The sequence below is a fragment of the Furipterus horrens genome, unplaced genomic scaffold, assembly GCF_987537825.1.
Source record: "Furipterus horrens unplaced genomic scaffold, mFurHor1.1.pri manual_scaffold_17, whole genome shotgun sequence".
Lineage (NCBI taxonomy): Eukaryota > Metazoa > Chordata > Mammalia > Chiroptera > Furipteridae > Furipterus > Furipterus horrens.
In genome coordinates, this window is record NW_028327187.1 from 2,997,815 (window position 1) to 3,009,720 (window position 11,906).

The 11,906-nt window shown below is 40.7% G+C and overlaps 1 protein-coding gene across 3 annotated transcripts in view; it reads right to left on the reverse strand.

Moving 5' to 3' along the window:
- Positions 1-5,334, reverse strand: part of DACH2 (dachshund family transcription factor 2) — a 427,341-nt gene extending 422,007 nt beyond the window's left edge. For all 3 annotated transcript variants that reach the window (XM_090264273.1, XM_090264271.1, XM_090264272.1), the window contains exon 1: positions 4,653-5,334. In XM_090264273.1, coding sequence (XP_090120399.1) covers positions 4,653-5,158 — 506 coding nt within the window. In that variant the 5' untranslated portion in view covers positions 5,159-5,334. The remainder of the gene's footprint in view (positions 1-4,652) is intronic.
- Positions 5,335-11,906: the final 6,572 nt, after the last annotated feature.

The following is an 11,906-nucleotide window of genomic DNA, read 5'->3' on the forward strand; positions in this document are numbered from 1 at the left end:
GTGGAAATTTTGTGCACTGGCACATGACTAGATTGCTTTCATTATAATCTTGATATCAGTCTTCTGATACAAGATGGAGCATTGTTGACTCTGTGACTGCTTTTAGTAGACAATATGACTAACCCTCATTATCCTATGAAATAAAATGTCTATTTACTGCCCAGATTAATTTCTAAAACCTTTTTATCATTTCTGAAAATGTGTCATACCAATATTAGCCCTGGAAAGTGATGCAAATTCTTGAAAATTGGAATTCTGATTAACTTTACTATGAATGAAAACCAAAACTTTCCAAGTAAATTATGTTATTCAGTGTGGGTTATGAACTGTATTCATCAAGTGTGAACGCAAAACCAGACTCATCGGGTGTTTACAATAATCATATTTCTAGTATTTGAAAGTAATTTTAGATTGTTGTAAAAGTCTTTATAATTCACATAAAGTTTTTCTACCATGGAAGCTCATTTATTTCCTGTTCACACAGTCAAAATAACAATAAATCACAATTAGACCGCTTAAAATTTTAATTAAAAAACTGAAATTTATTAATTTGGATACATGTTGAATCATGTCTCCAGATTAGTTAAAATGTTTTCTTAATAATACATTCTTATTACTTCAAGCAGCCATTTAACTATATGTAAATGACCAAGTAGTATCTAATCAGTTGGTCTTCAAGTGAAATTAATTGCCGATCATGAAATCAGACAATGGTACTTTTATATAGATGGGTAGATAAAAAGAGATCACATTAAAATGTGTTGGCTGGGTTTTCACTGAATACCAATTTTTAATTTACTATTCTACTGCCACAATAAGCTTTGGAGAATTTAGTAAGGGAAATCTTTTGCATGAAAGTAAGATTTTTTAAACATATGCTTTCTGAATCTGATGGCTCTCTCATATTAAAAACTCCAAGTTCTATGAGAAATAAAAAATAATCACAGTGCTTAATCTGCAAAAACAAAGATCTAAAACAAGGTAACACCTTTCCCATTTGTTTTGGATCTTTTTATTGTGATTTTCTTAATAATCCTCAAAATAACCTCTCTGCAATTAGTTTCTGAAATTAAAGGACATCAAGGAAAATTACTGTATAGCCTATTGGAATTGCAATGATGTAAAACTTGTCTTATTTAATAGATCAATAAATAGTCAAAAGTTTTAGTCTTGCTGTTCTGTAGTGTCTGAGGCAGGTATTATTTTCCAACTTCTTTTCTGGGAAGACAACTTTGAATATTTTGATAATTATCTAATAACAAAACAGTGACTATAAGGCACTGATAAAGAGTTGTTGTGACTTTTAGTACTATCAAAGAAACAATCACATGTATACATTTTACTCATTCATTTTTCTTCAGCAGACATTAATAAAATGTGCCCCGACCCAGATCAAGATGCCACTTAATGCCAATATATTAAAGTCCTTGAAAATGACCAAGTTGAAAACGGTCCAATTTGGGTGTTTTGGAATAAAGAAGCATTTCACATTGAAATATTCCTAAAGTCAGGACTTGTACTCTTCCCCAGCTATCTCACAGAGAGGGGCAGAAATGTGGACTATGTGTGAAAAGAAAATTGCCAGCGACAGCATTACAAATAGGCCTTCTATTCAACAATACATTATGGAAATAGATCTCTCAGGAGATGAAGATGAATCTCTTTTTGCAAATAGGAGTAGTATGTAAGAGTTTCCACTCGCTGAACATGTACTTGTTCCTTGCACTTTCCCCACCATTTACCTAGAAGTGCTAAGAAGTCAAGAGTCCTGCATGACACTCCCCTCTGGCCAGATGCCCATTGGTACACTGTGCATCTTCTGTGGGCATCTGGCTCTTCTGACCCATCTTTCACTCACTCCCTTGGCAGTGTTCTGCTCATGTCCCACATCTCTGGCCTCTTACTGGCTTCATGTCTCATCTACCTTACTTTGTTTTTCTTGGGCTTTATTCCTGTTTCCATCCCCTCATCTGTCTTGTCTTTTCGTTGAATAGAAAAGTCATAGAAATAATGTTGATCTAAATACTAATTTCACAATTTAATTAAACCACTCAGATGTTGGGGATCATTTAAGGTACACATGATATTTTGTAGTTTGTAACAACATGGTTATGAGAGCCTTTTGCACCAATAAAATTTGGCAATGTTATTTTACCATTAATAAGATTTTTCACAGAAATTGTGGGGTTTTCTTGACTACCTAGAAATTGCAATGTAGCTGTGTTTCTGGGTTTCCTCATCCTCATTTATGGATCACATTCATAGAATATATTTCATAAATTTTTACAATTATATATTACAACACGTAACAATTATATACAATGCATGTAATAAATAAAGTATCCAAAAAGAAAAAATGCAATAAGAGGCACGTGCATCAAACCTCATATATATTTCTTTTTACATTTGCAGTATTTCCCTAGCACCTTTATGCATATATACAAAAGTAATTGAAGCCAAAAAAGTTAGCATTGTAAATGGCGTGATAGGGAGTAAATAAAACTTAACTGAATTAGAAGAATAAGCTAAAAACACATTATAAACAAGACCCCCAAATAGTATAAGAACACCTGCCACTGGATAGAGTAATTTATCATTTTTCCATTCAGTAAGTAGCTCTACTAAAAATTAATTAAAGAAAAGTTTCTATTTATAGAAGAAATGTCAAAATCACATTAAGATAGTAATCTATTTGTTTTTTAAATGAAAATCACGCTCAAGGATATGAAACTTAATTATAAGGTAGGAAGAATTTCCTATGTGTAATAATCCTTCCACTTTAGATACGGGTGTTTGTTAAGAGAGAAGAAGGAAGGGAAAGAGGAGGGGGGAGGGGTAAAGAGAGATGGGGTGAAAAGAGAAGATAGGTTTTCCTATCTGCAATTGTTTAAATGTTAGTCTTTTCAAATGACAACCAATGAATTCCTGAGAACCCTCTCTGAATGTATGCATTCGTAAAATGCTTTGTGATCGAAATAAAATTTCTTTTCTCCTCTTACAACATATTATTGCTTATGTTACTGAGGGAGCAGTTATCCTTTGTGTTTTAAGGCCCTGTATCTTCCTTAAGAAAATCCGATCTAATGAACAAGGTTTGGGAGGCCGAGATTTGACTCAGACAAGAGTTCTCATATGAACAGGTTTCCAGGAGAACACTGTTCAAAGGAAAAAGAAAAGGAAAGATAAAGGTTTCCTTGTAAGTTGCACGGCATTATCCTATTGTAACAGCAACAGTTTGTCTGCAAGGTGTCAGTGGACTTCAACTATAGTCATGTGTATTCTACAGTAAATATGACAACGGAGCTGGTTGTCATATGAAAACCCAGAGACCTTAGGACTGAGTGGTGTTGTGAGAAAGTCTACCTCTGCACAAGTTTGCTGCCCAATGATCAACGGCAGTGCTGTTTTACAAAAGAACCCTTGGCTCCCTTTAACCTAGGCAGGACGAGGTCTTGCTTTGTATGCTAATCACATCCGCCAACTGTCTACTTTCCCAGCAGACCTGGGATGGAATCAACACTAAAAGGACGAATTCGTGGGTTTTTAAAAAGTCAAAGAATATTGAATATAGTTTCCTTTCCTTCGTTTTTTTCAAAAACTCAAACACTAAATACAGTTTGCTTATGGACATACGCACATAGACATTTGTTCTATGATGTACTTCTAAGCTGTGAAAGGAGGGAGGTACACTTACAACCAGAGAAGCTGGCCAGCATCGCTTAGGGGCTCCTCTCTTTGGGGGAACAGGATCCTTCCAATCATTTGCCTGGGGGGGGGGTGATCTGAAAGCACCGTCTCTAGAAAACCTGCCAACTTCTACCCCAACCGGGTCCCAGCCACAGCGTTTCAGGCCTCACAGTGCCCTTTACAGGTGGTCCAAAAGGGACGATTCCAGGAAAGTGACACCTGTCATCATGTGTTGCTGTTATTGTTATTTGTTTGTTTTAAATAGGGTCCATCGACTTTCCTGTGTTGTGTACGGGGAGCTTTGCATAGCTGGCATGAGCGCATGTTCTCCTCCCTCTCTCTCTCTCTCTCTCTCTCTCACACACACACACACACACACACACACACACACACACCACCAGCACCACACACACTCCAGGCACTGTCACAACAAACACACAGAATGGGAAACGAATCACCCTCTGGGATGGATCCTAGACTTCTGACCCTCCACACCCCGCAAATGCTGTGCTCTGGATCGCCAGCTCAGGAGCCCAGTGTACAGCTCAGCCAGCCCTCTAGCCTCCAAAGCCCTTGGTGTCCCTGTTCAGGATCAAACCTCTCCGACCCGTATGGCCACAAAAGAGCAAGAAAGAAAACCAAAAAGCGAAATTAATAACCACAAGCAGCCAAAAAGCCATGCATGATGTGGGCGAAAGGCTGGGAAGTTTCAGGAGAGGACCGCAAACTGAAAGTTTGTGCGGGACTTTCTTAGACCCAAGCACTGCCACTGAGCACGGACTGGAAGGGACGGGCAGTTCATTAATGAGTCCTCTAGTTCTCTTTGAGCCCCAACGAGTTACAGCGTGAAGAGCAGAGGCAAGCTAGTTAAGGCTCATTCTTTACAGACAAAGTTGGAGGACGGAGATGCGACATGCAGAAGAGGGCAGAAGGGAAACAGCGAGCCAAGGAAACGCGTCCCTTACCTGGCGTTGGTGCAATCAGTGAACAAAGTTTCAAAGTCTTTCCTGGTGATGAGTTTGCAGCGGTTCACCCCGGGCTGGATGGCTCCCAACCCGCGGAGGATCCGGACCTGCTCGACAGTACACACCACTGGGGATATGTCCAGTCTCTTCAGCTTGGTGTACACTGTGTGCAGCCCTCCCACCAGGTGCTTGAGGAAGAGATCGAAGACTTGCGGCAGGCAGATCAGTTCCTGGCCGTCCATCAGGAACGAAGCCACCTTCACCCCGTGCATGTCGACCATCCTGCACTCGTTGGTGTTTGTGTTGCCGCTGCCACTGCCGACCCCGCCGCCCCCGGCGCTGCCGCTGTGGTTACTGGCCATGAAACTGGTCATTATATTGGCGGTGAGACGAGGAGGCTCTCCAGGAGTCGAATACAAGGGTTCGGCCCGAAACAGGCCCCCTGGGACGCCGGCGCCACTGGAAGTTGCAGAGATCACCGGAGGTGCGGAGACAGCCATGGTCATTCAGTCTCCAATCGTAGATCCTCGGGCCCTCGCTTTCTCGCCCTGTCTCTCTAGGTCCCCTCGCACTCGTCCCTTCACTCTCGTTCTCTCTCGGGCGCGCTATCGCTCACTCAGAACTGTTCCCAAGTCTACAGTAGCGGGGCTCACGCTCACGCTCAAACTCACCCACCACCCAGCAAGCAGTGAGCAGCCCCTACTCGCCGCGACCCGAGACCCCACCCCTACCACACCCCCTGCCGAGATTGGCAGCGCCTCTCAGCCAATAGACTCCGGTTTCTCGGCTTCCCAGCGCGCAGAATGGCTGCCGCCCTCCAGGAGGTGGAGCCTCCCAGGCCGGCCCCCTAGCTACCTGAGGCCCTTGATGGCTGGCGGGTGAATGGGGATGCAGCCTTTGAAGGGGGCGGTGTGGTACCTTCCTTTCTTGCCTAGCAGTGTGAGCAGAGAACGCAGTTATCACGACGAACTCTGAAAGTCGCCTGGGCTACAAACTCCTCCCCTCCGCGTCCGACTAGGGTCTCAACAGGGAGACACAAAGCGGCACCCTAGAAGGTGCCTCCCCACAACCCCACGCCACCCTGCACCCGGCTTCAGTGTAGGAAAGGGACGTGGAGACTCCACTTAGACTTAATTCCCAAACGCACGAGTTAAGAGAGGGCTTCCTTCGCCCAGCTGCCAGGAGAAAGGCTCCAGCGACCTCAGAAGTAATGGGTCCTTCTTTAGCCCACCTAACGGGGTTGGTGTTACGTTCTCCCAAACCCAGCGCCCAGAGGAACCAGCGTCCCAGATCGCACTAAAATCAGGGTTGCAGGTGGCTAACGCGCTCCTACGCACCGACAGAGGACGCCTCATCTTACAGCACTTCCGCCCCTGTCCTGCAAAACTTCACCGTTGGTTTCACCGTTCCTTAAGTTCAGTGTTCCTCTGCTCCAGCTAAAATTGAGATGAAAAGTTCCTTTATGACGCAAGAGTCATTACAGCATAGCACAGAAGAGCAAGAATTTGCGCTCTTCGATATTACATTTTCTTCATCGCCTATGGGTTCTGAGGGCGATTGTCAATTGCCTAAAATCACTACAAGAGCTGATAATGAGCAAAATGTCTAGTTAAGGTACACTCCACGGAAAAGGCATGGTCTTTTCCATATGCCATATGGTGATTAGATCACTGGAGCAACGTTGTTTCAAGACTCCTTGTCGAAGTTTTGATTCTCTGAAATCATGTTAATTACTTTCCTGTGTTCCTCCCCTCTAGAGACTGTTCATTCAAAAGGGGAAAATCCATTATTCTTTGCCTTACAAAATGTTACCAATGATATAGCTAAAGCAACTTCTCCAATATCTTTCCAGAACGTAAATCATGTTAGAAAGTTACTAATTTTATTCAGCTCTTCCTGTACTTAGCAGTGTCGAGGAGGAGTGGGTGGGCTTTTTTCTCCCTTAATAAGACACAAATGTTCTAAATTGGATTTTTCTGTGTCTCTCTTCCACATATTTTTCTCCTTTTATCATTTCAGTAACCTAATAGTAGGAACTACCCTTTCAGGCCCTTCACACTGTTTCAATCTTCAGTTGTGTGGAGTCAAATGCTAAGAAGTTTAATGATACTTGCTTTTGGAATAGAATGGCAAGTGACCCCACATAACAGACTGCATTGCAAACATCCAGCCCCCCCCCCAAAAAAAACACTTTTGAAAGGCATCAAATCGTGTTTGCTAGTTTGATACTATTAAGAGAATATAAGAAGAAGAAGCAAAAAAAAAAAAAAAAAAAGGGAGGGAACACTTGAGAAGATATGAAACTTCACCAAAATGTAGAGGTTTTCAAAAAAAAATAGAAAATCTCTGATAAGAATGTTTACATTTACCAGTTTTTAAAGAAATAAATCCCAAAGTGGGTTCAACAGGTGTTGTGTTCTGACAGAAATGACTATTAAGCTGTGTGTTGAAGTAACTTATCTCTGATAAATTATTGTGATTGTAATTCCCAGGTGAGTAAGTTTGACTTTAAAGGAAAGGGTTGTTTCTTGCAATTACTCTAATTGCATTAAAAAAGCAGTACATTGACTGCTGTGCTCGCATTATCAAATCCTTTTTATTTGCAGAGTGATTTGGAGTCTTCAGCAATAGGACAATACACAAATGTTTTCATGTTTCAAATCTAAGAAATTCTGAAATATAAAAAGGAAAGTCAGAATGTTTCCAGTTGCAATTATTATTTGTGCTACTAAAGGTCAAATGTACATCAACAACTTTAGACAAGGCTCAAACTAGATGTCTTATATATTTAATGTGATCTATCAGATATGTAGTAATGCTTTAATTATTACCAGAGATTAAGGTTCAAATTCTAGAGCCTAAAAATAGCCATTGATTATTGAAGGGTTAAAGCCCAAGCATTCAACAAACAAAAGGCCATTATTTGAGTTCCCTCACATTTGCAGTTGTCTAGAAAATAAATTTGGTAATTTCTTAAGGTATACTTGTAATTTAAAGATTCAGTCACTTAGATCTAACAGGCCAGGTGTTGTCTCTTTGGTGTCTTTTTTTTTTTTTTTTTTATCCTCACCCTAGTAGATTTTTTTCATTGCTTTATAGAGAATAGGAAGGGAGAGGAGAGAGAGGAGAGAGGGGGGAGAAATGAACATGGCAGAGAAACACTGATTGGCTGCCTTCTCATATTGCACCCCTACCCGGGATCGGGATCCGATAGAAGCTGCCACTGGGGCATGTGCCCTGGCTGGGAATCGAACGCGTGACCTTTCTATCTACAAGACAATGCTCTAACCAACTGAGCCACAGCAGCCAGAGATCCTTGGGTTTTCTCGATATTCTGATTAATGCTATTTCTATTACTGTCATTTCTACTCTTATTATTATGTATGCTTTGTGATTGAGACCTTCAAATTACACATGGAGAATTTGTTTATAGCCCTTCTAAGTTTAATGTCTTTCCTAAGCCAAATGTATTTCTAAATAAGGCTGGGTTTCTACAAGACTATAGGAAGCCTTGTGTATCAACACCCGATGAGCTGGAATTGCATGAAACAATATAAAAAAAAATAAAGCCTGTAGTAAACAGAGGACCCTTGGGAGATGACTCTCCATGGAGAGAAGCACTGCACTAAAACTTAGAAAATACTCAAGGTTTGTGAAGTATTTCCAGGTAAGAGCAAAGTCCCCCAGCAAATAAGAACATTAATACAAATAGATAGCATAGCTCATCATAACAAGAAGTTCTAGATGCCACTAGCCCATCAGAATGATTTGGGGCCCCAGTGTAGCTTCTCATACATGGAAATACTGTAATCGTCCAGGATGTAATTAGCAATTGACATATTCTCCTAATTCATACTCAATTTGGGGGGAGAGGGTGCTCCTTGGTGACGTCAGGCAAAATATTCCATTGTTTGACATGGTCAGTTCATTGCAGGTACTCTTCCAATTAAAAATAAAAATAAAAAAATACATTGGCAGTCTTATGCAGGATTACAAAATATCCAGAACCATTTTAACAAGCTCATTTGCAGAAAGGGCACTCAAGAGGTCCAAGGGAGGCAAAGATGGAGATGGGGGAGCACTGGAGCGAGAAGAAAACTGTCAGAAAAACAAAAACAAAAACAAAAAACAAAACAGTGAAAAGCAGATGCTTAAATGAATAGTGAACTTCTACTAACTAAAATATAAAAAGGAAACTCTCAAAGCACCTCCTAAAGTATAAGCATGTGCCAACTCTTAATATATTATCCCCCAATCTGCCCAGTTCTAGGGAGAAGATGTGTGGAATTTAAATGCCATCCATTTCTCTCAATGTGTTGTTCCCTTTTAAATCTTCGCCTTTTAACTGTTCAAATTCGAGGCCTTCTAACTTCAGCTGGACTCCCACCGCTACTTAGTATCCTCGCATTCATTTGCTTGACTCCCCACTGAGTTCCTTGCAGCCAGCTACTCCAACCCTTTCCTACTCTTTGCAAGTCACCCTGCCCCTCACCTCCACAGCTACTGCCTCTCGCTTCTCTGATTTTACCCCCAAGTTATTCAACAAAAGCTCCCTCCGCCTCCCTTCTCGCTTCCTAAAAGGTGTTTTCCAGATCCTCTTTCACCTTCTCCTACTTCCCTCATTCCCCAGGATATAAAGTCTCCTCTACTCCCTTCATTGATTGGGCCCCTCTCACCTCCTCCAAATCAGTGATCTGGCAGTTTTATTCCTACCACTCGCTTTGGCGTCTCCAATCTCTCCCTCTCCGCTTGTTCTTTCCCCTTTTATTATTGAAAATGTTGAAGGGTAGGAATCTTTAAGGCAAACAAAAACTTCCCTCCACCCTAACCATGACTATCTAGGAATGTTTCTCTGCTTCCCTGCATTCTTTTTTTCTTTCACATTGTTGCCCTTGAACTCGAAATGTTAAAATTCCTAATGTCTATACTCCTACTTGTGGCAATTTCATCAACTTTCTATGCTTCAAACACCACCGCTATCCATCCTGGAGAATTAAGCATTTCCACCCGCACATTGCCACCATAGTTACTGTATTGCTATTGGGTTGGCCAAAAAGTCTGTTACGTTTGCTTCTGTAAAATAAAAGACACATTTTTCATTTTCACCAATAAGTTAATTGATTTGGATATCTTGAGCATGTCGGCTGTCTCCTGCTATTGGATTCCAGTGGGCAGAGGCCAGGGGCGCTGCTAAACATCTTCCAATGCATAAGGCAGCCTCACAGCAAAGAATTGTTTGGCCAAAATGTTAATAGTACCAAATAACTTCACAAACCACTTCTGACACATTTGCTCAGTCAGAGCACCTTCTCCATACACTACACAAATCTTTTTTTTTGGGGGGGGTGTTTCAGTTGCATTTTTACCTTTTTGAAATAATAAAGCATAATATGCCAAAAATGTTGCATATTTTCTTCCATCTTCAATATTAGAATGGCTGCACAGAAATTCACTAGTTGCGACAAGTTTTTTTAAATGCACACTGATATGACAACTGTCACAATACAATCTAAAGCAACTGTTTCAAATGAAGTTAAAGACAGCTAAGCACCACTAGAGCCATTGTATAGAAAAAACTAAATGAACTTTTTGGGCAACCCAATGTTTATATGACTAACATTTTTTGAATGTTTAGTTTATGCAAGCACTGCATTAAAATATTTCTATTCATCATCTTACTTAATCTTTGTGACAGCTCTATGAAGTAGATTCTATTATTATGCTCATTTATCAGATAAGGAAGCTGAGGCTTACAATGATTAACTTGTCCAAGGTCACATGAATGTGAAGTGGCCAAGTTGGAAATAAAATTCAGCTATGATTCTCAAAACTCAGATCTTAACATTGTACTGTTCTTTGACTTACTTTTCTTTAAAAATATTGCTCTACACTAAATTTAGAAGTAATTTAAAGTTCAGATGTGTTAAATATAAGTTGCATCTTTAATAAACAAGGCAGGAAAACATTTCAAGAAGGAGGGGAAAGGTTGCAGTACCGGAAGAAATATCTCATCTGAATCTTAGACAAGACTTTTTTCTCGACTTTTAAACCATCTTCCATATGGTAGTACAAACCATAAAATACAATTTTAAAGTTTTTTGAAATGTTAATAAAAGGACTTCTCGAGTTCGCATTTGAAATCCCGAAGTTCTTAGGTAAGAGAAGACGGCATCGAATATATATTCATATTCCAAACTATTGAGAAACGTCCAACATTTCCCATAGTTGCCTTATATTCAACCGATGAAGGGGAATACTTCATGAAAGGGAGCGTGAATCCAAAACGGCGCACGGACACCGGAAGAGCACTGGTACTTGTTATTCCTTTACAGGTCACCACGTCATACGGTGATCGCTGCCTAATTAGGATGCCATAGTATAGTAATTCCTGCACAAGCATAAGGGCCCTTCGGGCCAAATCTTAGTTATTCCTCTCTGAGCAAACAATCGGGCAGAGTGGGAGTGGAATCTGCAGCCGGACCAACCGCCTGGGCCCAGTTCTGGCTCCACAATTTCCCAAGCTGGCTGACACTGAGCAAATTCAATAACTTTGCTGTGCCTCAGTTTCCTGATCTGGAACATCGGAATAATAACAGCAGTAGTTCCTCATAAGTTTTTGAGACATTGCAAGAGTTAATATACACAACATATGTAAAGTGCTTAGAATAATGCCTTTCACAGAGTAAAGGCTGTTCCTGTTGACTGCTATCATTTATCTTTTAACATCTTTTTCAAAAATTCACTTTCAATATATACAAATTTGATTCTCCTGAACAATACAGTAAAACAACTATTTACATAGGATTTACATTGTATTATAAGCAACTAGGAATTATAACTAGAGATGATTTAAATGATATGGGAGGATTGCGTAGGTTATATGTAAATACTACGCCATGTTACCTAAGAGCATCCAAGGATTTCAATATCTGCCAGGGGTCTGGGAACCAATCCCCTGTACTTACAAAGGGACAGCGAGGACTGGATACATTTCTGCAGTGCAAACTAGAGACGATACAAAAAGCAGAGGGAAAGCAACCCAAGTGTGCAAGTTGAACTCAGGTAACTGAGGAAGGACGAAACTGAGCTATGGGGTAAGAGGAAACTGACAGCATATTTTGAGGGAAGAACCATGGAAACAGTATCTCAGCTAGATGGTGTTATTTAAAAAATCCCCATTCATCTCGATCTTCCAGGGGCTCCATGCTCCTCTGGGATCTGCAGCTTGAGAAAACAACACTGAGTCCGAACACC